The 23,610-nt window shown below is 47.6% G+C and overlaps 9 protein-coding genes across 9 annotated transcripts; 6 read left to right on the top strand and 3 right to left on the bottom strand.

Annotated features, from left to right (window-relative positions):
- Window positions 1-368: 368 nt before the first annotated feature.
- LACBIDRAFT_296383 (uncharacterized protein) lies at window positions 369-3,968 on the top strand (the record flags this gene model as incomplete). Its single annotated transcript, XM_001880382.1, has 19 exons — window positions 369-481; window positions 532-721; window positions 774-808; window positions 859-1,266; window positions 1,316-1,371; window positions 1,425-1,571; window positions 1,622-2,010; window positions 2,062-2,177; window positions 2,227-2,365; window positions 2,416-2,423; window positions 2,481-2,495; window positions 2,543-2,686; window positions 2,736-2,897; window positions 2,950-2,984; window positions 3,041-3,056; window positions 3,103-3,361; window positions 3,413-3,467; window positions 3,521-3,576; window positions 3,630-3,968. The coding sequence occupies 19 exons, from the start codon at window positions 369-371 to the stop codon at window positions 3,966-3,968; spliced, it is 2,682 nt and encodes an 893-aa protein (XP_001880417.1).
- A 254-nt stretch (window positions 3,969-4,222) lies between these two features.
- Window positions 4,223-4,952, top strand: LACBIDRAFT_296382 (uncharacterized protein; the record flags this gene model as incomplete). The annotated part of the gene is made up of 3 exons (XM_001880381.1): window positions 4,223-4,423; window positions 4,480-4,805; window positions 4,865-4,952. 3 exons carry the CDS (start codon window positions 4,223-4,225, stop codon window positions 4,950-4,952), a joined length of 615 nt encoding a protein of 204 aa, XP_001880416.1.
- A 166-nt stretch (window positions 4,953-5,118) lies between these two features.
- Window positions 5,119-5,789, top strand: LACBIDRAFT_234360 (uncharacterized protein; the record flags this gene model as incomplete). Its single annotated transcript, XM_001880380.1, has 3 exons — window positions 5,119-5,302; window positions 5,356-5,564; window positions 5,622-5,789. 3 exons carry the CDS (start codon window positions 5,119-5,121, stop codon window positions 5,787-5,789), a joined length of 561 nt encoding a protein of 186 aa, XP_001880415.1.
- A 237-nt stretch (window positions 5,790-6,026) lies between these two features.
- LACBIDRAFT_296380 (uncharacterized protein) lies at window positions 6,027-8,759 on the bottom strand (the record flags this gene model as incomplete). The annotated part of the gene is made up of 6 exons (XM_001880151.1): window positions 6,027-6,413; window positions 6,470-6,897; window positions 6,960-7,307; window positions 7,360-7,839; window positions 7,899-8,483; window positions 8,537-8,759. The coding sequence occupies 6 exons, from the start codon at window positions 8,757-8,759 to the stop codon at window positions 6,027-6,029; spliced, it is 2,451 nt and encodes an 816-aa protein (XP_001880186.1).
- Window positions 8,760-9,354: 595 nt separating this feature from the next.
- Window positions 9,355-10,101, top strand: LACBIDRAFT_296379 (uncharacterized protein; the record flags this gene model as incomplete). Its single annotated transcript, XM_001880379.1, has 4 exons — window positions 9,355-9,360; window positions 9,422-9,557; window positions 9,615-9,874; window positions 9,931-10,101. 4 exons carry the CDS (start codon window positions 9,355-9,357, stop codon window positions 10,099-10,101), a joined length of 573 nt encoding a protein of 190 aa, XP_001880414.1.
- Window positions 10,102-10,316: 215 nt separating this feature from the next.
- LACBIDRAFT_296378 (uncharacterized protein) lies at window positions 10,317-12,353 on the top strand (the record flags this gene model as incomplete). Its single annotated transcript, XM_001880378.1, has 4 exons — window positions 10,317-10,843; window positions 10,905-11,202; window positions 11,256-11,963; window positions 12,060-12,353. 4 exons carry the CDS (start codon window positions 10,317-10,319, stop codon window positions 12,351-12,353), a joined length of 1,827 nt encoding a protein of 608 aa, XP_001880413.1.
- Window positions 12,354-18,525: 6,172 nt separating this feature from the next.
- LACBIDRAFT_296376 (uncharacterized protein) lies at window positions 18,526-19,947 on the top strand (the record flags this gene model as incomplete). The annotated part of the gene is made up of 1 exon (XM_001880377.1): window positions 18,526-19,947. The coding sequence occupies one exon, from the start codon at window positions 18,526-18,528 to the stop codon at window positions 19,945-19,947; it is 1,422 nt and encodes a 473-aa protein (XP_001880412.1).
- A 316-nt stretch (window positions 19,948-20,263) lies between these two features.
- LACBIDRAFT_296375 (uncharacterized protein) lies at window positions 20,264-20,653 on the bottom strand (the record flags this gene model as incomplete). Its single annotated transcript, XM_001880150.1, has 3 exons — window positions 20,264-20,441; window positions 20,495-20,553; window positions 20,639-20,653. 3 exons carry the CDS (start codon window positions 20,651-20,653, stop codon window positions 20,264-20,266), a joined length of 252 nt encoding a protein of 83 aa, XP_001880185.1.
- Window positions 20,654-21,435: 782 nt separating this feature from the next.
- LACBIDRAFT_184655 (uncharacterized protein) lies at window positions 21,436-23,491 on the bottom strand (the record flags this gene model as incomplete). Its single annotated transcript, XM_001880149.1, has 13 exons — window positions 21,436-21,711; window positions 21,765-21,820; window positions 21,878-22,016; window positions 22,076-22,099; window positions 22,159-22,219; window positions 22,272-22,314; window positions 22,371-22,578; window positions 22,629-22,743; window positions 22,797-22,823; window positions 22,871-22,911; window positions 22,975-23,128; window positions 23,190-23,242; window positions 23,300-23,491. The coding sequence occupies 13 exons, from the start codon at window positions 23,489-23,491 to the stop codon at window positions 21,436-21,438; spliced, it is 1,389 nt and encodes a 462-aa protein (XP_001880184.1).
- Window positions 23,492-23,610: the final 119 nt, after the last annotated feature.

The raw sequence follows: 23,610 nt of genomic DNA, 5'->3' as shown, positions 1-23,610 counted from the left end.
ATCATCATAGACTATCGTAATATCAGGTTTGGGGGTTGTCTGCATCTAATATAGTCACTAGCGCCTATTTTTCTTCTCTTGCTCATCATCGCATCATCGTCATTCGTCTTTTTTCTTTACACCTCACATGGCTTTCTTTTCTAGCACTACTGGCATGTACGCAGGTACACGTATTCTAGTTTTCGACCCCTTCCAAGTTTTTGTTCTGCATGAATCCTTGGCCTTGGAGCCACTTGGCGAACCGTGGTTGTGGGCTACCAAGCTACATTGTGTCATTTGATTCCGTTGGTTTCAAAGCCCTTGGCTAACCCCTGGCAGCGACGACGGTTAGGACTTGGTCAGGACGTCCGTCGTCTTGAGCGCGTCAAATGCCCTCACTTTTTACTCCCTCAACCTTTGCTACGACAGACACAAATTCATCTGGTTGGTGGAGAAAAATACGGAAACAACTCAATTTCTACCGAGTCCACATCCTCTGCTTGTAAGTTCTTCGCGATACGGAATAGCTTGCAACCAATCTTTTTCTTCCAGCACATTCACCCCCCTCATTTTTTCTGCAATATTTTTTGCGAGCAATGGCAGATATAAGGTCTCATACATCGACGCTTTATTCAATTGCGTTAGCGCGATGACCGTGTGCGGTCTGGCCACCATTGATCTCAGTGAATTGACTGGATGGCAGCAGACGATTCTCTTCATACAGATGTGCCTAGGCAGTCCGGTATATCGTCTTTTTGCTTCCAGAGACCCCCTTTTTCTGAACGCTTCATAAGGTTTTCGTCTCTTGGGTGATAGTCCTCATTCGAAAGTTCGATTTGCTCTCATAGTCTGCTCTCCGTTTCTGATGATGCCATTTAGGTACTTTTTTGCTCGTAAATACCAACACGTCCTCAAAGCTGCTGTCGCTCGCAAGGATGCCCAAGCCGCAGAGGACTCTGCGAAGCGGAGGAATTCGTGGTCAAATCGGATACACACTTATGTGCATTCGGGAAAGAAATTATCTGTCGTTGCCGAAGAGCCGTTGCAGGCGAAGAAGAAAGTCGAAAGAGAGGAGAGTAAGGGATTCATCGGAAAATTGAGACCAGATATGATACGTCGGATGGATGATGCGCCAAAACTCGTCAATCCAAGTGGGACAGTTAGTGAGGGAACACCACTAGCCATTCGCAAAATCCCGACTGCCCACACGCATACCGATTTCCCCCGCCAGATTTCCTTTGTCACACCCTCAGCGCTGGAAAGCGTTCACGACCATAGTGGTATAGCGTATGTGGAAGAACTTGTATCTGCGTTCCCAATGTTTACGTCTTTGCAGCAAAAGATCGCGGCGACTCTCCGATCCTGGCAAGTCCTCGGGGCTACCCTCTCCCTGTAATATATTCCCCGTTTAAAGACCGAGTACAGTTTCTGAAACCTTTTACCAGTGAAGCAACGACCTGGCGAAGGCGAAGCACTCAACCATGCAGGCAAAAGATTTCGTCGCTCACAAACGGTGGAATTTTCGCTCCGCACACCCGACCATGGCTTGAGTAAACCTGTGCTTGACCCTGTTCCCGAATCATCGAGCGCTAGTTGGTACACTTGATTTCACATTAACGCTGCTCACTCAAACATCAGTTAGGACAAACGCTTGCACCTCACGCTTCGATGACCACTTTTACAACACACCCTACGCAGCACACACACCACTCTCCTCGACATATACAAGAATCTAAAAACCGAGGGTTTGGAGGCTTTCCAATGCCATTTGAGATCATCTCGTCCATTTTTGCAAAGTTATTTCCAAAGCTTAATCAAAAATTGACACGAACTCTCACCACTCCTGTAACGATACCGCTGGTGTCCAATAGAGAAGGTGGTGTGGAAGGTGGAAAGCAAGTACCTTACATCTCCTTTGACGCTGTTGTGGGCAGGAATTCGGCATTCTACCTTTTGACGAGTGACCAAATGGACGAGATTGGCGGCGTGGAATACCGTGCCCTGAATTCCCTTCTTTGGATCGTCCCATTTGTGAGTACTCTGACCTTCTCGCAATATTTTCTGACTTATTGTTCACCGCAGTATCATATTGGGATCCAACTGTTTTGCTTCACAATCATCGCACCATATATTTCCACAAAAAGGTGGAGCAGCATCTTTGTGCCCCCAGAGCAGCTGAGACCGATTCCTACCACATGGTAAGCTATAGGAAATGTCAACGTGGTCTTTTTTTCATATTTTTGATAGGTTCGCAGCTTTCCAAGTAGTTTCAGCGTATACAAACACTGGGACATCATTGGTGGATCAATCCATGGTGCCCTTTCAGAGGGCTTATCCCATGGTGATTCTTGTGTCATTCTTGATCCTAGCTGGCAACACCTCGTTTGTGAGTAACCGTAACGGGCCTCACCTTCCACCACTAAGTATTTCCCACAGCCGATATTGTAAGTCTCTCTTTCTAGAATGCAATACGACCCGCTCACGGTCTTTTGGGGCGATAGCCTGCGTTTCCTAATGTACGCCCTTTCTTTGACTTTGATCACATATACTCACGCATGTGTAGATGGATGCTAAGCAAACTCGTTCCAAAGAAAACGAGATTTGGAGAAACGTTACATTTTCTCCTTGATCACCCTCGAAGATGCTTTATTTATCTGTTTCCGTCCCACCAAACATGGTTTCTTTTGACCATAGTATTGTTACTCACGTACGTATCATTTATTGCCCCTCCGTGCTCATGTTCACGATTTTCTAAGCATTACAGATTGGTTTTTCTTCCTAATCTTGGATATCGGGAACCCAGTGATAGAAGAAATCCCACTCAATGTCCGAGTCTTGGCGGGGCTTATGCAAGCCATCGCTGTTCGAGCAGCTGGATTTGCGATCGTACCCTTGGCAGCTCTTGCACCTGCAGTCAAGTATGCCCCCTTTCGCCCCCCTTGCTCAGAATTGTTTGTTTATTGTCGATAGGGTATTATTCGTCATAATGATGTATATCAGTGTCTGTGAGTATCTTATTTCCTTTCTTCTTTTCCGGCAGGCTGAACTCAGACACCGCCAGACCCCATTGCGATGAGGTACGAGCTCCTCTCCCTCAACGCATCATTGGCTCACGTGAGATAGTGTACGATCGACCAATGTCTATGAGGAAAAGTCCCTAGGCATATTTGATGCTCATGAAGAAGAATCAGATGGCGAATCGGAATTTCAAGCCAGTGGCCCCAGGATGACGGTCTGGAGTCGATACCTAGCAATGCATGCCCGAAAACAATTAGCCTTCGGTAGGCAAATTCAATGTATTTCCAAGTACCAGAACGCCAACATCTTTATTGTAGATATGTGGTGGCTTGCCGGCGCCTTATTTTTGGTTTGCATCATAGAGGTGTGTGAGCGTTTGGAGTTTTTTTCGACCATTAGCTTGACTCATACTTAGCGCGGCAACATTATGAACCCGGACAATCAGTCCTGGTTTACCATTTTCAACATAAGTAAGTTGTGCTTTTGGAGGTGTTACTTGCACATTGCTTATCATGGCATGCAGTATTTGAACTGGTATCTGCCTACGGAACGGTTGGTCTTAGCTTAGGCATCCCCACCGTCAGTCGTATTTCTCATTGAGCTCTACAAGGTCTGACCAGAAGCTGCATTAGGACAACTTTTCTCTCTCTGGGGCATTCCATCCCCTGTCAAAACTCGTCGTTTGTTTGGTTATGCTGCGGGGAAGGCATCGCGGCTTGCCTGTCGCTATTGACCGCGCAGTCCTGTTGCCTGATGAGTTCGAGAAGACAGACGAAGATATGGCGGACGATCGGAGTCAACATTCACACACGATGCGTGAAGAGGGCACGTTGGGCTCAAGACAATCGAGGCATTTAGATGAGGATGAGGGGTTGTGGCAAAGAGCACCTAGGTCAAATGACGAAGATGATTATGCAATCCTGCCCACAGCCCGCCTAGCGGAGGCAGCAGCAGGCCAAGTTCCTCCTTGACAGCCTATATATTTTTTGGTTGGGGAGTAACTTTAAGTTCCTAAATAAGAGAACCATGATGTTGACTTGCGCCTAGCATGAGGCCATTTGGTGTGTGATATCGATCCTCCAGGCTTGTAACTTGTAGCCTCGAGGCTCCGTCCCCTGGTCATTGCCAATTACGCGTGTCAGCTGGGCACTAGATAACTCCAAGCAACTATCAGGCCTTGCACCATTGTTATCTGTCTTACTCCCTCTCCTCTTCATTTCGCATAATGCATCATCGCGCCAATCTCCCTCTTGACATGGACCTCTGCCACCTCTTGCAGGCCATGCAGTTGGAATCCATAGGAAAACAAGTGAGTGTATCGAGTGACAGGGCATCACGGCAGCGATTTACATCTCACTGGAGAAAGCAGTCGACTCTGGCGTCAAACACGGCAGACGATACCATGACCGTGGATCTGAATTACCTCGTATGTCTGCCTTACCTGAGAAACTAACACGTAGTAACGGATACTTGTGGTTCAAGCCGGACGGAGGGCCCGGATCCTCCAATTCAAGCTTAAGCACCCATCAAGCAGCCGAAGAAATGTTTCATTGGCACGGATGCGGGTACCTGCAGGCCATCCGATCGCACATCGACAATTTCTCCACCACCAGCGGGGAGTACCTCGAAGCCATCTTCACACATCGCGAAATATTCGCTGCGTATCCATCGGCACATCAAGGTTGCGCTCGCGGATTCAGTGATCTTGCGCAATTGCTAGAGAAGCGGCCTTGGAGGGCGGATAGGGATTCCGATGGCGAGGCCGTGAGTGTTTTTCGCCATGAAGCGTGGATGATCGGTGCTACATCGTACGTCTGAGCGCCTATGATAACGTTCTTAACTTGACTCTGACCGAGAGCCTGACCAGTCCGGTGATCAAGCTGGCGCCGACAACGAAGGAGGATGATCATGCTCGTGTTAGGCCTTCACACGTCTGCGTCCTCCCAATGATGTAGCTTGTTAAAAGTCCAATTATGATTACCGACTCGCCGTTAGATTCTGTTTTATGAGACTTTGCATGCTGGATAAAGGGATGGGCGCGTAAATTGGGCACAAACAAGACGCAAAGAACATGTGCAAACAAAAGAAAGTTGACACTTTGGTCACAAGTTCGCGGTGACCATGAATCCGAGTACGAACCACCTCCCGGGCAGAGTTCCTATATGGCGCCCGGGACAGGAACCTCTTCCTCCAGGCCTCACCGAGGAAGACCGGCCAGCACTCGAGCAAACCAAGAAATGGGAGGGGTATGCGGGTATGGCCATGGAGTCCTGCGCGGTAAAGACTGTCCTAGCAGGTGGTGCTGGTGCGTATTCTACTCCAACTCTCACCCGTGCACTTTCTTATATTCCTGCAAAGGTTTTGGCATTGGCGCGTTCTTCTCGCTTATGTCGGCCTCATTTGCCTATGAGGATCCTCTGCTACGAGCGCGGACGCAGGCAGGCATGAACACAACACAAAAGGCTGGCCAAGTCTTCCGGGAGATGGGAAGGGGCATGTGGACCAGCGGCAAGGGGTTCGGAAAGGTTGGCGCATTGTTCGCTGGTATCGAATGCGTCATAGAAGGCGTACGTTTAATCTCATTCTGTGTCCTAAGATTTGCCTCACCACGAAGAGACCTTTAGTATCGTGCCAAAAATGACATTTACAACTCTGTTACGTCCGGACTTATTGCTGGAGGCATTCTTGCACGGAATTCAGGACCTAAGGCTGCCGTTGGAGGTGGCTTGGCTTTTGCAGCTTTCTCTGCAGCTATTGATCTTCTTTTCATACGGCGGGAAACACCTGAGTAAGTGTTGATTATACTCATCTCGCCTTCAATACTTACTACTCTTTACAGCGAGGATTGAGCTTGGGAATAACGTCACGTCCTATATATCCATAGATTAAATTATTATGCCCCAAATTATACTTACACTGTATCCCTATAATTGAATTTACTAACGAAACATAAATCACCAACAAGGCATATAGATACAATAGTCCCGGCGAGAATAGAATGCCACATAAAATATAACCAGTTGACCAGTCTACGCGACTCGAAGCACACACTCTGGCGAGAAAACGTATGCAGGTGGGGCTTCACCCATTTCGGTCTCTTGCCCCGAAATTAGCCTCTCGAATTGAGAGTTCGTGTTCAGCATCAAATCAGCATTGTTGTGCCGCAGAGTACGCATGACGGCAGGGTTTACTGGGTGTGTTTCTGCTGCAGATGCGCTTGAGTCCGATGACTGGCGGGATGCCATTCTCTCGAGAGCAGCAGGCAAATTGTATCGAAATCCAGGATGATACTCGGTCTGCTCAGCCCTCCTCATCCTTTGTACATGGCATGGACAGTTGGGTATGACGGTTGTGGGATCGTCGAGAGCTTCTGAATAACGGGGGAGCGAAGTCCATTCGGGATTACAACGGCACTGCTCATAGGACGAAGATAGGTCAGCAGCGTCCACTTGAAAAAGTGCACGAAACGCACGGAAAGGATGTGCACTGGGGTCTGCACCACAATATCGAACAACCTTTTCTTGCCTGTTTTGCCATCTATGTGGACGTCGTCGCCACGCTCGACCCTCAAGACGCACTTGAGCAAGTGGGTGATAATGATGTTTGACCGACGGTTCCGGTTCGTAAACCGCATGGCACCACATGAGCTTGGCAACTTCAAATCTTGATGGAAAGTCCAAGGTCCTGGGCCCATTACACTGGATGCCACCTCGGAAATATCAGCTTGAGGATCAAGGACGGAAAACAAGGGTGATTTTCGAAAAGCCTCCACCTCGTCAGACTCTAAAGGCAGGATTGGGTCCGCCCCCTTGCCCTCTCCTTTGATAGAAAGAAGTTCCACGCGGGTCACAGGGTCAGAACGCGCAATGCGTCTCATGTTGGTATAGTAATCGACTCTTTCTGAATTTACGAAAAAATTGTGTAAATATATTGTATAACCAAACCAATAAATAATCTCACACCTTCAATAAAGACTGAGACTCGATGAATCTTGACTTTGGCAAGCGGCATCAGAGTAAATGTCACCGGTACGGTGCCCCCGATGTAGAAACTTCGCCCAGATATGGAGATAAGGTACTGCAACTGTTGATCCCAGTGCCGTTCCACAACGATGTTCTCCGTGTCCTCCGTGTCTTCTTCCATAGGGCATGCAATCATGATGACCTCCCTGCTGGCGGTGAGCTTGGATTTAAAAGTACCAGGACGGTGTGCTGTCGCCCGCAACCTCCAAACGACGGATCCGTAATCACATTGCATCGTAGGTGGAGCGTTACCAGGAATCGGAAATGATATTGGGTAGGTATATGTCCCTAAATGAGATGTGAGAAGCGGGGTCATTGTTCTCATACGGTAAAGAAAAACCTTTCTTGAACTCCTTCCAACCGTTCACATTGTCTTTGGCCTTCTCGTCCGTTGCTTTTCCAAAAAGATTTCCGATGGACAAGCCCCGCTCTTTCGATTCTTTTGCTCTTGACCGGGTAATGGAAGTGCTTGGTGATCCATGTCCTGATATCCGTTCATTTCCATCGAAGGCTCTCTCCGTCGTCCTTCCTCTATTGCCGTTGGACACGTCTTCAGAACGGTTCCTCTCGCGCGAACGTTGAAACTTGGGACTTAATTGTGGTGAACTCGAGCGGACCGCATTGATGAGCACATTCGATACAGAAGAGAACCCGAATCGGGACCCCCTCCTTCCTCTTGCTTGGTTCCCGTTCTCTTGTGGCGGTGTCGGAGAGCGAACTTGAGAGGTGCTTGGACCGGATTCATGTTCCGGTACATCATCCATACTTGGTCTACGAGACAGAGAGCGTTCTTGATGCGATCTCATCGGCGAAGATGGGCCTGTAAACCGACAAAAAGAAAAGGTGAGATACGTTTATAAACATTACGAGAATACTGACTTTGTCGGAAGCTAGAAAGACTGGAATGCAAAGAGTTCCTAAACTCTTCCAAATTTTGCGCCGCCACTATTGTGCTCCCGTCGGGGTTTAATAGGTGGCATGAGGAGGAGGCGCTAGGAATCGGGGGAGGGGACGCAAGCGGCACAGGCGAGAAGACAGCCTGAGGGGAGTATGGGGGTATAGGGGCAGCGTCATACTCTTCATGATGTGAAACCGGAAGGCGTTGATAATTAGGGCTATCAACACTCACGCGCCGTTGATTTCGCTGGACCGGCGGTGGAGTTGGAGAACGATTGGGACGGTAAGGATAGTGAGTAGGGAGAGTATACTGCTGTGACCCGTGTGCTGTCCAGCTTGTCCCTCCGTTATCATGAGCGTCGGCTGGGACCACCATCTCGTTACCACGCGGGGTGTATGAAAGTGGGTCGTCCCAGTCATGTTCTTCAAACTCTTCATTTGGCAAAGTAACGCCGGGACCGATAGAGGCCGTCCGTCGCGATTGTGTCTTACCAGCACAAAAATAAACGGTCGAAGCATGGAAGACACGATGCTGTTCTGTAACCTCAATGCGGCGTGCGCCAATGCCTGGATAAAGTCTATAGGTAAAGGCGGCGACAAAGCACAAGGTGAATGCATACCTTCTGGCCAAGCAGTAGAGGTAGTCGCTTGGAGTTCGATATCGATACTCGTTATCTTTGTTGGTTTGACCAACTCTAGCGTAAGGAGGCCGCGAAGGATGGATGTGCGCGGGGCGTCAACATTTCGACGTCGACCAGTTGCAGCGTCTGTTCTGAGAAAAACGGCAGACTCGGAGAGCCTGATAGAGAGACAATTCTTGTTGGGAGAGTTTTTCTCCGGCATTCTGTTATGAGGGTAGTACTTTGAAGTCGGGCTACTGGAGGCTTACAGTAGGGAGGCAAAGATCAGGTATTGAAGAGCGCATGGACGAGAAGGGTGACTCGTTGACGGAACTAAGTTATAAACTTGAAAACTGGACATGTGCTTGCTTGTCCATAAAACCGGTTTTCCAAATTTCGGTATTCCATAAATCTAGGTACAACAAGCCCCGAAGATTCGGAATACTAACTCCTGATTCTCTTGATAACGGCGGTCTCTCGGTCTCGACCACATCCATACCTAGCGCAGGGACAGCGTCAAGATGGAAGAATCATAGCAATTGCATAGCAAACTGTCGTAAGTAGATAAGCCCACCTATCTTTAGGAACGTGTGTCAACGATAGTTGACTACTTTACAGGAGCTTTTTACACGTCTGCCAGCTCTGTGGCAGCCTGCTCACACCAGCTTCGGGGCTTCAGATAGCGTTTATTACGTTCTCGTTGCCTTCCAGATGGCTTCCATCAGCAAGTTAAACAAAGTCCTTCAAGTCCTCTTCTCCCCCTTCCCTGTGAACCCCCATCCTCACTGACCCTAACGATGCATCTCGTCGCATTATTTATGGTGGTAGGTTCCGCGTTTCGTCTCTCTTTTTTGAAAAATCCATCAACTCACATGTCAACTGCAGTTGTCAGTGCTACTTGGCGTCACCTTCTCTAAAACCGTAGTCATCACTGTTGGCGGAAATACCACCAGCAACCCTGGGCTAGTTTTCAGCCCAGAAAGTGTTGTCGCGAACCAGGGCGATACTGTCCTTTTTAACTGTGAGCTCTTGCCTCGTTTCACCATCTTCTGCGATTTTGACGCGCTTGACTATGTAGTCACGCAAGGCAACCACACCGTCACGCAATCAAGCTTTGCTTCCCCTTGCATACCTATTCACGAGACTGACGGTACTGCCAACGGCTTCGACTCTAGTTTCCGGGACGCAGGAAATGGCACCGCTATCACAAATCTCCCCGTCACGGTTACCGACCCTAACATGACGATCTGGTTCTTCGATTACAATACCTGCGCTCTTGGAGGAGTCGGTGGGATCAATGTTAACGAAAGCTCCTATCAAACCCTTCAAGGTTTTCAGGTACTTTGATTTTTTTTCTTCATGGACAGGAATAGCGACTTGATTGTACTCTCCAGCGGAATGCGGTTCGTCTGAATGGAACTGCCAAAACTTCCACTTCTACTACGCGCTCTCAAACTCGGACAACAACGCAGACAACCCAAACCCACTCCTCGTCTGCCACACAGGCCATACGGTGGGGTGGATCAGCTGTTGCCCCCCTTCTCCTTGCCCTTTTGGTACTCTGAGGGCTCAAAACCCTCTTTTTCTCACATTTTTAAAATCTTCTTGTAATACCCTATAGAGGTGAACATTTTACCCATACACACATTATGTTTGATGGCCGTCTTGGGAAAGTGTATTGTGTGTTGTGGGTTGTTGGAGTATGCTTGAATCATAACAGCCCTGCAAAGTTGATTTGAATGAATTCGATACTTCCTTTTCTTCAATTTTCTTGACCAAGATGTCGCGACTCCTCCCCGCCCTCCCAATGTCCCAGATAATCGCTTGTGATGCTCCCCTGCTTTCCCCGGTTGATCAGCAGTGGGATTCCGTTCTTTCTCCTGCACTCGATAACTTGCATTTTAATTACTCGTACTATACTACTTCAACTTCACCCCATCATACAGATTCACCTCAATCCATGCTCAAGGTCAAACCATCGCTTGACTCGGATCCAGAGCTCTTGTGTCTGCCCACTCACAAGGTCTTTGACCTTCCAGAGGCTCACCCCCTTACCCCTCCTACGGCAGAACAGCGCCCGTCTCCCCCCGTATCAGACGCTCTCCCGTCGTCTGCCGCAAAACGCTCTGCGAGCCCAACCCCCAGCGTCACAAAAAAGCGCGCGATTGGTGACCGTATCAACAGCAAGGACTTTGTGCCCCCAGATGTCTCTGGTCTCAGCAAGCGTGAAGCTCGCCTCGTCAAAAATCGTGCTGCAGCCTTCCTCAGCAGGCAACGGAAGCGTGAAGAGTTTGAATGCATGGAAGTGTACGTCACATCAGAGTCTATCTATCCTGCAGCTTCCTTTCTTATCCCCCCTGCCTTCCAGACGTGTTGCAGAACTTGAACAGGAGAATGCACGCCTTTTGGCACTCACTCAGAGTGGAAATCCTGCTTCCGCAGTCCCTCCCCAGGTTGACAATGGCCTTATTTCCGAAGTTGAGCAGCTCCGAGCTCAGTTGGCTGCTGCAGAGAAGCGGGAGCGCGAACTTAGTGCGCAGTTAGCAATCAAGGCTGTCCCTCGTGACCCTCCCATCAAGGTGGAGGCTTCGGAGGTTTCGTTACCCCTTTCATCAGCGCCCCGGTCAACAGCGCCCCTCAAATCTGGCGCTAGTCTTGGTCTTATGGTAAGATACCCCAGTGTTGTACTCCATCGCTTTGAATAATTATGGTCGTTTAGGTGCTACTCTGCGCGCTTCCTACGCTACTGTCGATGCCCATGCATTCATCGGTTCCCACAAGCTTTTCGATTCCCACTCCCTTGCCTGCGTCTTCGGCTTCGACATTTGATTACAGTTCTTTGCTTCCCCACGACTACGATTGGTCAAGAACCACTGGCAGCTCGTTAATGGACCTTGACGACGACTACCCTCGATTTTCGCCGCCCTCGTCAATCCGAAAACTGGAATTTGCGGATTCTGCCGAGTTGGGCGGCCTTGACATCTCATTTGACACCACCCCGGCGAACAACGGCAAAATCAGGGTCCGCATCCACCCCTCTTCATCACCGTCATCACGTGCTACGTCGCCTGACAGTTCGTCCGACACGAAATCTGATGTATCGTCGCCCTCGTTGGATAGCATGTGGTCGGGATCCGACTATGAGCCGGGTTTTCGATCCTCGTTTTCTTCGCAGAGCAGTTCGCTATCATCTCTCTCTTCGTCCTCCTCTGATCCTTTCTTTGGCGTTGGGGAGTCCAGTGACTTTGGAATGGCGTTTGCATCGAACCCCTCAAAAATGGACTCTTTGGACTACGGCCAATCTTCTGATCTAGCATTCGGCCTTGGATCAGAGTACAACATACCAGACAGCACTGGCAAGACACGCCGCGTAAGGATCGCCTTGAAGAGCATGCCCGCAGCCGGCGGTGAAGGCGGTGAATGGGAAGTCCAAATATGCTAAATGCCTTTTCTTTTCTCTATGATTATGGGTGAACTGTTTTTCAAATTATTTATGTTCGTTTTCCCTTTTTATTCATTACAGGTCCTTTTCTCCGCTGGGGCTTCGCCGCTATGTCAATCTGCTATCTTTCCACTTGTATCATCATCAACCTCCATTAATCCCCCTATCATATCATATGCTGTAAACACACCCATTCGACTCTTGGCTACCTTCTTTCCGCGCCATATACCATACCGCTCATTTCTGGTTCTTTCTTTTAACAAAAGTACCCCCTCGCGACCAACTTTATACCTCCCGCCTCCGGATAACTGTATACTTCTTATGGCTCGTTTAGACTACATACTCTATCATCCCCAATGTGCCCGTCCCGTATAATCCAAAATATATTTCCGTCATGACACTTACTGGCAAATTCGATCCAATGTTGTTACCGCTCATGAACGCCGATAATGACTGCAAGGCGTCCACCTGGTGGGTTCAGTTCTAGCGCAGGGCTTTGAGGGCAGTCATTCAGACTACGAGGCAGACTACTGGTGTTTGTAGTTGCTATTACATAATAGCTACGCTTATGTGATAGCTACGCTTATGTGATAGCCATGCTTATGTTATAGCACGCTTATGTGATAGCAAGTGGCTGTGTAATCTCTCTTGCTCGTATACTTTTGCCCTCTCTGCGGCCTTCCACCACATTTTTACATCATGTAAAATAGAAGATACATTGAGATTATTGCGCAAATATAAGCTATTACAAAATTTCTATGTATTTTACTGTTCAATTTTCAACTACATCACAATATAACTGTTGGGACAAGAAATTCAACAGGGAAAGAATGTGATGGTCAATTTGACATTTGGATAATTGATCAGCTTTGAATATTAGCTGAAAAAATGTGAGATGAAGTGCCACAGTCATTTGAAATCAGAGGATAGGTAAATCATTCAATGTATGCCTAAACAAAAGAGGTTTCTGGGATTCTTCCCATTCCCAAAGAAATTAGATTCAAGTCAGCTATGCAACAACTATTGATGCCTGAGCCTTGGGTAAAAAAAATGGAACTGATACTTGGGATTGTGTCAAGGTACAAAATATGCTGTTATGTCCATCCTACTGTTGCAGAGAAACAGTTGTTTTTAAAGCTTATGTGTGAGTATCTAGCATTAATCAGGAGATCCTGACTGCAAAAAAAAGCTGTAATTGTACAGAATTGTAAGCATGCAAAGGGAAATGAAAATGATATCTTCTACAAAATATATTCTGTAGTATGGCCTGTGAACATCAAAATGGAGGTGCTTCACATACAGCCCATCAAGCAAAGGATCAATTGCTCCCACCCAAATTTTTTAAAGTAATCCAGGGCTTTATCATTTGGATGTGGATAGTCATTTTCCTGAACCATCACAGGAGAGGATTAATTCAGCCCACACAATATCACTGCTAGCCCATTACAAAATACAGTTTAATTAGCTAATAAAAGGCCTGCACAAGATGTCCTAGAAATTTCAGCTCCCTAATTACCTTGAAAGAGAATCAGAGCAGGAAATGATGCTCTAGGCCAGAATTTGAGGGCAGTAGGGCAGATAAAATTTACTGGAAAATCCCCAACAGAGTAGACTGTGATGGGGGGGATAGCAGGTATCCAAAGGCCCTGTCAGAATAAGGTTGGTAGGCCAGTTGTAGGTGGAGATGGAAAGATGGGTCAGTAGTTTATAGCTCATGATTGTAAGATAAGATAAGATAAGAAATATTCCTCTTTTTTTCGCTTTTTCCCTCTTTTTATTTTATTTTATTTTATTTTCTTCTGTAGCAACTACAAACACCTGTACAGATAATAGCGCCTTACAACTGCATTATTACTGCACCAAAGTTACCGCATCCTGAGTAGTGTTTAAAGGTTCAGTTCAGTCCGGTTTTTTGCCCCAAAAACACGCAACCATGGACTGCAACTGGTCCAGGACCGACCCAGATATTGAGGGAACCGAACCGAACCACCTAGGACCGGTCTTTTGCGGTCCATGATACTGGTTCAGACCGATCCAGACCGGTTTTTTTGTGTATACTTATATAAAATAGTAAAGCATGTAAATACCTGTCATTTTACCAATTTTCAAGAGATTTAATGAAGATTTGACATAGCTATGACTGAAACTGAATTACATCTCCTAGAGACTTGGGTAAAATATGGATTTGGTTATATCTTTCTCAATTCTTAACCGTTTTTGATGAAACAAAAACCCAATAAAAGGCAATAAACGTGGTTACAAGGCTATGTAACGCATGTGACCGTTTAACCAGTTGCAACCGATTAAAACCGGTCTTTGAACGGTTTTAAAAGATTTTCGAAATGAGGCAACCGGCAACTGGACCAACCCCAAATTGGGGCAACTGCAACCGAAAAAAAGACCGGTCCATGGTCCAGTTCAGTTCAGTCCACCGGTTTTTTGCGGTCCTATGGACTGAACCTTTAAACACTAATCCTGAGGGTTTCAGTAAGGGGTGGAAACTCTGCACATGAATGGTTGCGAGCCTACTAGTAAATTGAGCAGAGACAGATTTTCTGAAGTGAACACTGTTGAAAGTAGACTAGAATATCCTCAGCCAGATGATAGAATGACTAGCATTAGTACTGTACCTAGAATATCCTATGAGAGATATGTGGGTAAGTACTAATGGTGTAAGAACGGCAGGGCACAATACTCACCTCAGCCAGATGATAGAACGACTGAGGAAAGTAGTATGCCCCTGTACAGTACTTATAGTAGTGGGTTATGTAAGGTTTGATCACGATCACGCTGCAGTGCTCAACGGTTCAACACTCCTCCTCTAAGCGTAGATCGGGAGGACAAAGAAAAGAAGAAAAAAAAGAAAGCAAAGAAAAAAAAACGAGAGATGAATGGAGGATAGGATAGGATGATGGATAGAATAAATGTATGGGTAGAATCCAAGCACCGGGTGCATCAAAACCCAGTGGGAAAAAGCTACCGGCTGGCATGGTCGAAATGAAATCTACCTAAATGAAGGAGATTGAAATCGAGACGCCAACCAGAAAATTCTCCTCCTCGCACAAGCATCACTGGAGGCCTAGGAAGGGACGGAGGCGCATAAAATCGGGACGAGGTAAGGCCTTCATAAAGATGTCGTTGACATCAGGGCAATCAGCATAAGAAGAATCAGAAAAGCCAACGAGCTCCAAATCGGGGTCACCACTGAGTGTCGAAGCAAGAAGCCAAGTACCCTTAAGGTACTGGACAACATGTAGGGCAGCATTCCAATGTGCACGGCGGTAGCAATCAAGAAATTGGCAAAGGCGGGCGACAGCAAAAGAAATGTCAGGGCGGGTGCCAACGGCCAAATACATGAGAGAGCCAACGAGGGAGCGATAAGGAATACGGCCTAGATCATATGAGTCAGTTGCCGACAGCGGAGGATCTGAAGGAGAGGGCCGAGTAAGGCTCTTCGCAACGGAAGGATCCATAGGTGTAGAAATTGGGTCCGCATCAGTCTGGCCAAACTGTTGGATGATGCGGTCAATTAAAGCGGTTTGAGAAATAGAAATGGTCTGGTCGATGCGATTGTGAGAGATGGCAATCCCAACACAAAAGGACGCTTCACCAAGATCCGAAATTGTCCAGAGAGACTTGAGCTCCTCCTTGAAAGCTTGGGATGCTTCAGGTGTACTGGAGGTAATAAGGAAGTCGTCAACATGGACAGTGGAAAGGACCGTTCCAATGGAAGAGACTCTATAATAGACGCAGGGATCAGCATGTAGTCGCTTAAAGCCCCAACCTAACATAGCTTTATGCATTGTTTTGTTCCAGATACGGCCACTCTGCTTCATGCCGTAGAGTCCACTCTGTAGGCACCATACCCAGTCTTCCTTGCCAGGTTCGGCAAAGCCTTCAGGTTGTTCCAAGTATTGCGCTTTGTCAGGAGGTAATAGACCATAAAGGAAAGCGGTCTTGACGTCGATTTGCTGAAGATCCCAGTCCTTGGCGGCCACAATGTTGAGAAGGAGGCGAACAGATTCCATGCGGGCTGTAGGAGAGGTTGTATCGGCATAATCTTGACCAAAAATCTGCTCATAGCCTAAAACAACATATCGCGCCTTGTGCCGTACAGGGGCGCCAACTTTATCTTGCTTGAGGTTGAGAACCCATTTGCCATGTAGGATCTTATGACCTGAGGGAACGTCAGAACAAGGAACAAGTACATAGACACCCATATCTTTGAGACTCTTCAGTTCATCTTGAATACCAAAGGTCCATTTGTCAGCATCTGGGGATTTCATTGCCTGACGGAAGGTAGGCTTGTCAGGATTGCGAGGGTTGATCAAGGGGGATGCCAATTCGGTCGCGTAAGCTTCACAGAAAGCCACGAAATCCGATTCTGGGTCCAGAGGAGGTACCTGCGGTAGTGAGTCATCAGGGACAGCATCAGTAGGAACAGCAGGGGGAATGGTAGGATTAGAGGTGGAAGGAGGGCCAATGTTAGTCAATGAAGCTCGTTGATCCAGGACCAGTTGACGCCGTTCGAACTTAGCCTGTGCACGTTGTTCCTTGAGGCGGCGACCAGCTTCATGAGATTCTGTAATGGCTTGCGCAACATGGGGTAAGTGCTTGATGCCTAGAATTTCAGCTGCCTTAGCCATAGGAGCCAGCGTCCGGGCAGATCGGCGTGGTACATTGCCAATGTCACCTATGGGACCAACATTAGTAGGGTCATCATGTACAGGGACTGGTACCTCATCATCATTGCCAGGTACAGTCCAGACTTGGCCCTGAGCATCGTTAATGAGCTCCTCCTCATCCGAAATAATGGTGTGCTTGGGCGAAGAAGAAACAGAAATAGAAGGAGAAGAAGAAGAAAGAGAGGGAGAATGAGATACAGAGGAAGAAGCGGGCACATCTGGAGAAGAGGAAACTATTGGGGTAGTTTGTGATGCATCAGAAGGGTTACCAGGGGGATCTGTAGATGGAAGATCAATGACATGACCAGGATAAAGAGGGCGAGGGATATCGTCCTTCTGTTCAATGAATTTAACATGGAACGATTCAAAAAGTCGGTGTGTCGTGTGATGGTAAAGTTGATATGCTTTGGAATTGGGGGAGTAACCAACAAGAATGCATTCAAAGGAACGCTCGTAGATCTTTGGGTTGTTTTTGAGGATAAGGGCAAATGCGCAAGATCTGATTTCACGGAGGTGTGATAGGTCTGGTTTCCTGCCATGCCATACTTCATAGGGTGTTTTCCCAAGCATCCGGGTAGGCGTACGGGCCAATAAATAACCTGCAGTCATGGCAAATTCGTCCCAACGATTAGGAGGGACTTGTGGTGTTGAAGCGCGCATAGCACGCATCCTGTTCATTATCATGAGGTGCATGCATTCGGCACATCCATTATGGGCAGATGTGTAAGGTGCAGTGGTCTGTAGGGTATAACCATTAGCATCACACCAAAGTGCCATCGCGTCGGAGTCTAGTTCACCACCATCAATACGAATGATACCGATTTTCTCACTGCTCTCAGCTTCAGCTCGACGAGCCCAAGTTTGGAGAGTAGGTAACACGTCAGATTTTAATTTAAGACAGAATGTCCATGGGTGACTAGAGTTGTCGTCGACGATGTTCATAACGTATAGGTTTCCGCTAGCAGACTTCACTGCCTCAGGTCCTGTCAAATCCACATAAATGATCCCCAACCTGTGATTCAATCTCTCTCCCTGGCGCATTTTCGGTACTGGGGTTCGACCCTGTTTGCCGCGTATGCAACTGTCACATTTGGGAGGTGTTTGAGAGAGATCTATGCGCATACCTAGAATATCCTATGAGAGATATGTGGGTAAGTACTAATGGTGTAAGAACGGCAGGGCACAATACTCACCTCAGCCAGATGATAGAACGACTGAGGAAAGTAGTATGCCCCTGTACAGTACTTATAGTAGTGGGTTATGTAAGGTTCGATCACAATCACGCTGCAGCGCTCAATGGTTCAACAAACACTAATCCAAGATTTGAAGATATACATATTCCTACCTTATTGCAAGTCTCAAAATAATATTATAATTAAGTAAGTATCCGCATTCTGCGGGGGGCTCGCTTCGCCATCCAAGTTGTGTGGTAGCTACATCACAGTTTTACAGAGATCAACCTACACCGTAGTACGTACTGTACAATATAAGAAGCATTTATGGGCATATTCATCGACACGATGTTGACGCGATGCCCAGCGATGTTGCATCACGTGTTCAATACCACTCAGTTTTTGTACTCTAGAATTATCGTAAAAATCGGGATAAAAGCCCTATTTTTTGGCTCATATTATCGTAAACGCTATCAGTCCCCACCTTATTCTCAGTTTTCTAAGGAAGAGGAGCAGTATCCATTCAGTTATAGCGCGTTTAGGAAAATCCGTGATACCAATTTACGTGTTTAAATTTGTACTTGTTTGTCCGCGCCTTTCACTGCTCGCAATTGACCCTAACCTCTTCTGCTCTGTTTTCTTGCCATAGTCTGCACACTAACAAAAGTCAGAACGATGGATGAATCATGCATGAGGTTCTTTCACGCGCAGACAACAAACGATGAAGAATATTCTTTGAATTCTTCCCGACAATCTACAGCTTCCTTCATCGCGTTCCTTCCTCCCGAGATCCTTGCCGCCATATTTGTGTACGCCCGACCTACGCGTCGTCTCAGACGCAAATTAGCTTTCGAAGTAACTCTCAGCCATGTATGTATGCAATGGCGCGGCGTCGCACTGACGACCCCCGCCCTTTGGACCACCATCGATATTTCTTCGACTAAGTCCCTAAGTTGGGCGCCCGTCTACCTTCAGCGCTCTGGAGATGGGCTCCCGCTAGATATCCGGGTGGATATTTACGCAGAGGACCGACTCGTTCGCCACAGTGCGTCCAAAAACACCGCTATTGTGCAAGCCGTCAGGGACTTGATTGGGCTTTACATTGGTCGTTGCCGGTCTCTCCTTGTTTTCACTTTTCACGAAGAAACAGCATCCCTTATTCTTTCCCGTTTGCACAACGTCGCCGCGCCGCTCTTGGAACGCCTACGCATTAATGCGGGTTGTGTTAGTCAACCCTTTGCAGATACCACTGCTGCTGCTAGTTGCATCTTATCTGGCGGGGCACCACGGTTGAGGTTTTTGGAGACGGAGACGATGCACTGTTTTCCCTTGGCCAACCTTGAGACCCTTCATCTTCATAGGCTCCATAATGCTGAACCCATCGAATATGAGCAGCTAACGCAGATATTTGCAGCTCTCCCTGCGCTATCCAACCTTTCCATTCGCGGACCGATCCACTCATCGCAGTGGCCTCTTCACCTGACTGCTCCTACCTTCCTCATGTCGTCCTTGAGATCGCTCATGATTTCTGAAGACGGGCCTTTCGCAGTGAAGTTTTTGCTGTCGGTTTCAGCACCTTCGCTCCAGTCCCTATGGTTGGATTGCTCAATTGACAACACAACCCTTTTCGAAGCCCCTCAGATGCTCGCTGGGAATAAGTTCCCTGTGCTAAAGTACCTCACGCTTGAGTCGTATTCTATGTACACCACCAACTCCTTCGCTGGCATCTTTCCCACAATAACCCACCTACATCTATCCTACGCGGCCTTGTTCCATGTCAAGCATTTCGAGGGTGCAATGGTCGCCGAGCCAACAATCTGGGGGCAACTGGCTACGCTGATTGTGACGGCTAGGAAAACCGATCACGCTCGTAAATTTTTTGGATCCCTCTGCCGCATCCTCCCAGACCGTCGGCGGGCAGAAGCTCCTTTACAAAGTCTTTTACTGGATGGCGACCTCTTAAGATTTCTCCTTGCACAGAAGTCTGACCTGTTACACGAGCATGTTACCATGGAAGAGCTGCATAAAGATAATTATAGCGAATTTTGGTGGGTCAATCGACACGAAGATACAGTTGATAGAATAGGCGTCCCATTGATTGGCGAGCCATGAATATGCTACGATAACATGAAATCTACAAAACGAACAAAATAAGAATGACGGGGAGAACTACGGATACAAAGAACCTAAATACAGATACCAAAAAGAGACCGAGATCTACAAAATACAGCTGGTGTAGTCCAGGGGGCTGATTGTAAGTAAGGACAGGCGAGAGATGGAGAAGCCTAAGGAACGTGGACGCCAGTAAGACCTGGCAGTGGGCATGAGACCGGAAAAGGAGCGGGTGTGTGCCAAAACTTGACAGCGACCGAAAGAGGGAGCGGAGGATACCAAATAGCGATAGTGATAAGGATACGAGGTTCGGAGATCAAGCACGATGTGGGTGGCAAGAGAGCGTAGGGTATGAGTAATGCTGGGATTGCGACTCGTGTCGTGACGGCGGCGAGATAGGCAAGGTGGCGCGAAAGAGGATCGTGGATTTAATAACAGCCGAATCGAGGACACGCGGGCTCAGCCTCGCGAGCGACTTCCACGATGGTATCTGCCTAAATTGAAAATTAACACCTGAATTTGGAAATAAAAGGAGGAATATTCTCACCGACACGTCCTGTGTCTGAGGAGAGACAGGTATAGGGGAAGCAGAGACGAGGGCTGCGGCTGCAAAAGGGAGCTATTCAGTGCGGGCCGTCGGAATAAAACGTCGAGTTCACTCACTGCAAAGAATGAAGAGAGTGCTGAATACCTTCAAGGCTTGCATTTTGGACGAACACGACAAAATGTAGAGAGGAGACAACGATCCAGTGACTCAAGACTTGGGATGAACTTATACTTGGCAGCGACAGGTTGACATGACCGCCGAACGACGTGCAGGACAAGGGGGATGCCAAAAAGCGGTGAAGGGAGGGAAATAGACGGGGAATAAGCGTCGGATGTGATCTCAAAATAGAATCGTGAGCCATGGCCGAGTGGGAATTATCCAAAATTGCCTGTCGGGAGGCCTGTTTCGGTTGAGGAACAAGAAGACTCAACCCTAGATAGCCTTGTTCAAGTGGCTGATCGACATAGGAACTTTGTAGCCTTGTCCGCGTTGTGTGCCATCCCGTAAGTACTGCAGAAATAGCACAGAACAAACCCATCAAGTAGAAGGGTCCTTGTTCTCTATCTGGACTTGGACATGACTGCCGTCTACAGCTTTGATGTGAATGTCGGACGTCCTCACGCTTCCTTGACTTGATCAGCCATGGGAATTCCCGATGGATAATAATAATTTGGAACCAGAGAGAGCCAGATGAAGAAAGTCGAAGTTGTCAATGTGACGAGCACTCATGAGGGGTGCACGTGACCGATGCTTACTGTCAAGTACGTCATTCTTTGTGACGGCTGTATTATCCAGTCAAGGTAGACTTAGGGTAGCGTTGCTCCCAGCATTGTCAATTAGGTTCATTGACAATCATACACAAAGACGGCTCGTAACACTAAATGAGATATAATTTTGAATTGACGGTGCCAAAATATGGTGAGTACGACCCCCAACTGGGGTTACAGTGTGTACAGGAACCGTTGTTCTTCCTGTCCTTTCATCAAAGACTCGCGGCGAATCCGTTTGTTTTGAGCCCAAAAATAAGCGGTTGTGATGGCCAGAAGCATCAATAAGAGAACTTGACAGGCGATGGTTGCATATATTCCAGGAAGGTAAGACGGAGCGTCTGCTTGACGGAATACTGTTGTGGCAAATATCCCACCAATGCCCCCAAAGGAAACAATGACGGCGGTAGACACGGCACGTTTTGTGTGCGAAACAACATTGTTCGAGGCCTACGTCCTGCCGTCAGAAAGGAGCGTCTTCCAGCCTATCAACAACCACTCACATAGGCTAGAATACCAGGGATGCATCCTCCAGAGCCCGCATTGGCCAGAAAAAGACCTAGTCCGAATTTTGTTAGCCTATTGGCGGTTTCCAACGCGACGTCAGAGCGCGCACCTAGGTACCGCCAGCCAGGCTGGGCCGTAAAACCCGTTAAACACATCCCAAGTATGGTAATGCCAGTCTGTATCCCAATTACTAGTGCCCGCTGGCAATACTTATCCGATAGCCAGGCGAAGAACATGATAGACACAGCCTGGTCCATGCCACGTTTCCATTAGCGAATGCAACATACTTGAAGACAGATTTGCGTACCGCGAAAATAAACGGGGGCGCACTCTGTCCGGGTATACATTGTCGATCAAATATTTTTGCTTTCAAAAACTCAAAAACCGTACCAAGAGTAAGGAATTTTCGACACTCCAGCCCATTCCTCGTAGGATAAGAGTGAGAAAGTAACTGGGTTCGTGGATCAACGACCTGATTAGGAAATAGAATTCCCATTATTTACCTGATTGCGTATGCAGGCATAGTCACACAAAGGAACATGAGGCCTATATGACGCAGGATTGTCAAGATCAGACCTTTGTGGGCATCAAAAAGAAATTACCGTATGCCCAAATCGTCCAGTCGGATAAATGTACGAGGACCTTTTGAACCGTCAAGCCGTCGGGTACTGAATCACCCCTGTCACTCTCAACACGCTCCAGAATAAGGGTGGTTTGGGCGGGTGTTAAAAACCTGTTCTGGTCGGGGAAATTTGGAAGGAAGGCCCAAGCTACGCAACCAAAAAAAATTGTCAGAGCGCCTTCGATGATCTTGGGGAAATATCGTTATTTGGAAGTCAAGGGTGTCGATTAAAGCTTACAAAAATCCAAGACCATCCAGGAATTCCATATCGCCCATTGAGAAACGTGATGGCGTACGCAAGGATAGCGCTAAAGCCACCGATGACAACGGAGATGAGATAGAAAGCAGCCAGCCTAAGATCAAAATTAATCATTCGCATCATTACCCCACGAACATATTTCATCACCGTTTCTGGACTTCATGTCGTGTATACCTAGCAGAAATGAGTCTAAAGGCACAAAGTTCGAAAGGTAAGCATACCACGTAGTGATGATATAGATAAGAGCAGGAAAGAAACCAGCCTGCGAGAGAAATTGCCTCAGAGATGGACTTTAGCGTTCATGCTCTTTTGGGCTTGTGCGCACCTCAAATGCACCAAGCAGAACCCGGCAGAGACCGAGATACTCCCAAGATGGGACAAACCCCATACTTAGCTGAACACATCCCCACGATATTACACAAAATCCAAGCCAATTGGTCACACCCAGCTTCCGCAGGAGTAGATTGCTAGGCAGTTGACTGGGTGGACGATCAGTGGTCAATCCATTTTGAGTGATAATAAACGTGCAATAGGATATACGGGATGAAAAAAATGCACGAAATAATGCTGTAACGAGACCCGATGTCTAATCTCTAAACAAAACAAGGATCGTGACCACAAGAGGGTTGGGAATAAGTTGAAAAACATACTAGGTCATGCTGCATACCGGCGGTACGTGCTAGGCCCAAGTTTGCACGATCTACCACTGCGAATGCATACAGGATTCCAAGGATCGGGAGCAGTCGAAAGTCCACCTGACGGCTAGGGAGAATAAAGCGCGTCAAGGTACATTTAAAACCGCTCGGGGAGAAAGTACATAGTGGCCTTGGTGAACCGAGCATGCTCGGCTTGTACTTCCGAGCATTCAGGGTCCATTGTAGAATGGGCGTCGGGATCCCCTTTGTTGCCCAACGTCTGGACTTCAGAGTGAGAGGTCGAAGGAATAAGCATGCCAAGTCGT

The sequence above is a fragment of the Laccaria bicolor genome, genomic scaffold, assembly GCF_000143565.1.
Source record: "Laccaria bicolor S238N-H82 LACBIscaffold_10 genomic scaffold, whole genome shotgun sequence".
In the NCBI taxonomy this organism is placed as follows: Eukaryota; Fungi; Basidiomycota; class Agaricomycetes; order Agaricales; family Hydnangiaceae; genus Laccaria; species Laccaria bicolor.
This window is presented reverse-complemented; position numbering and strand designations above follow the sequence as displayed.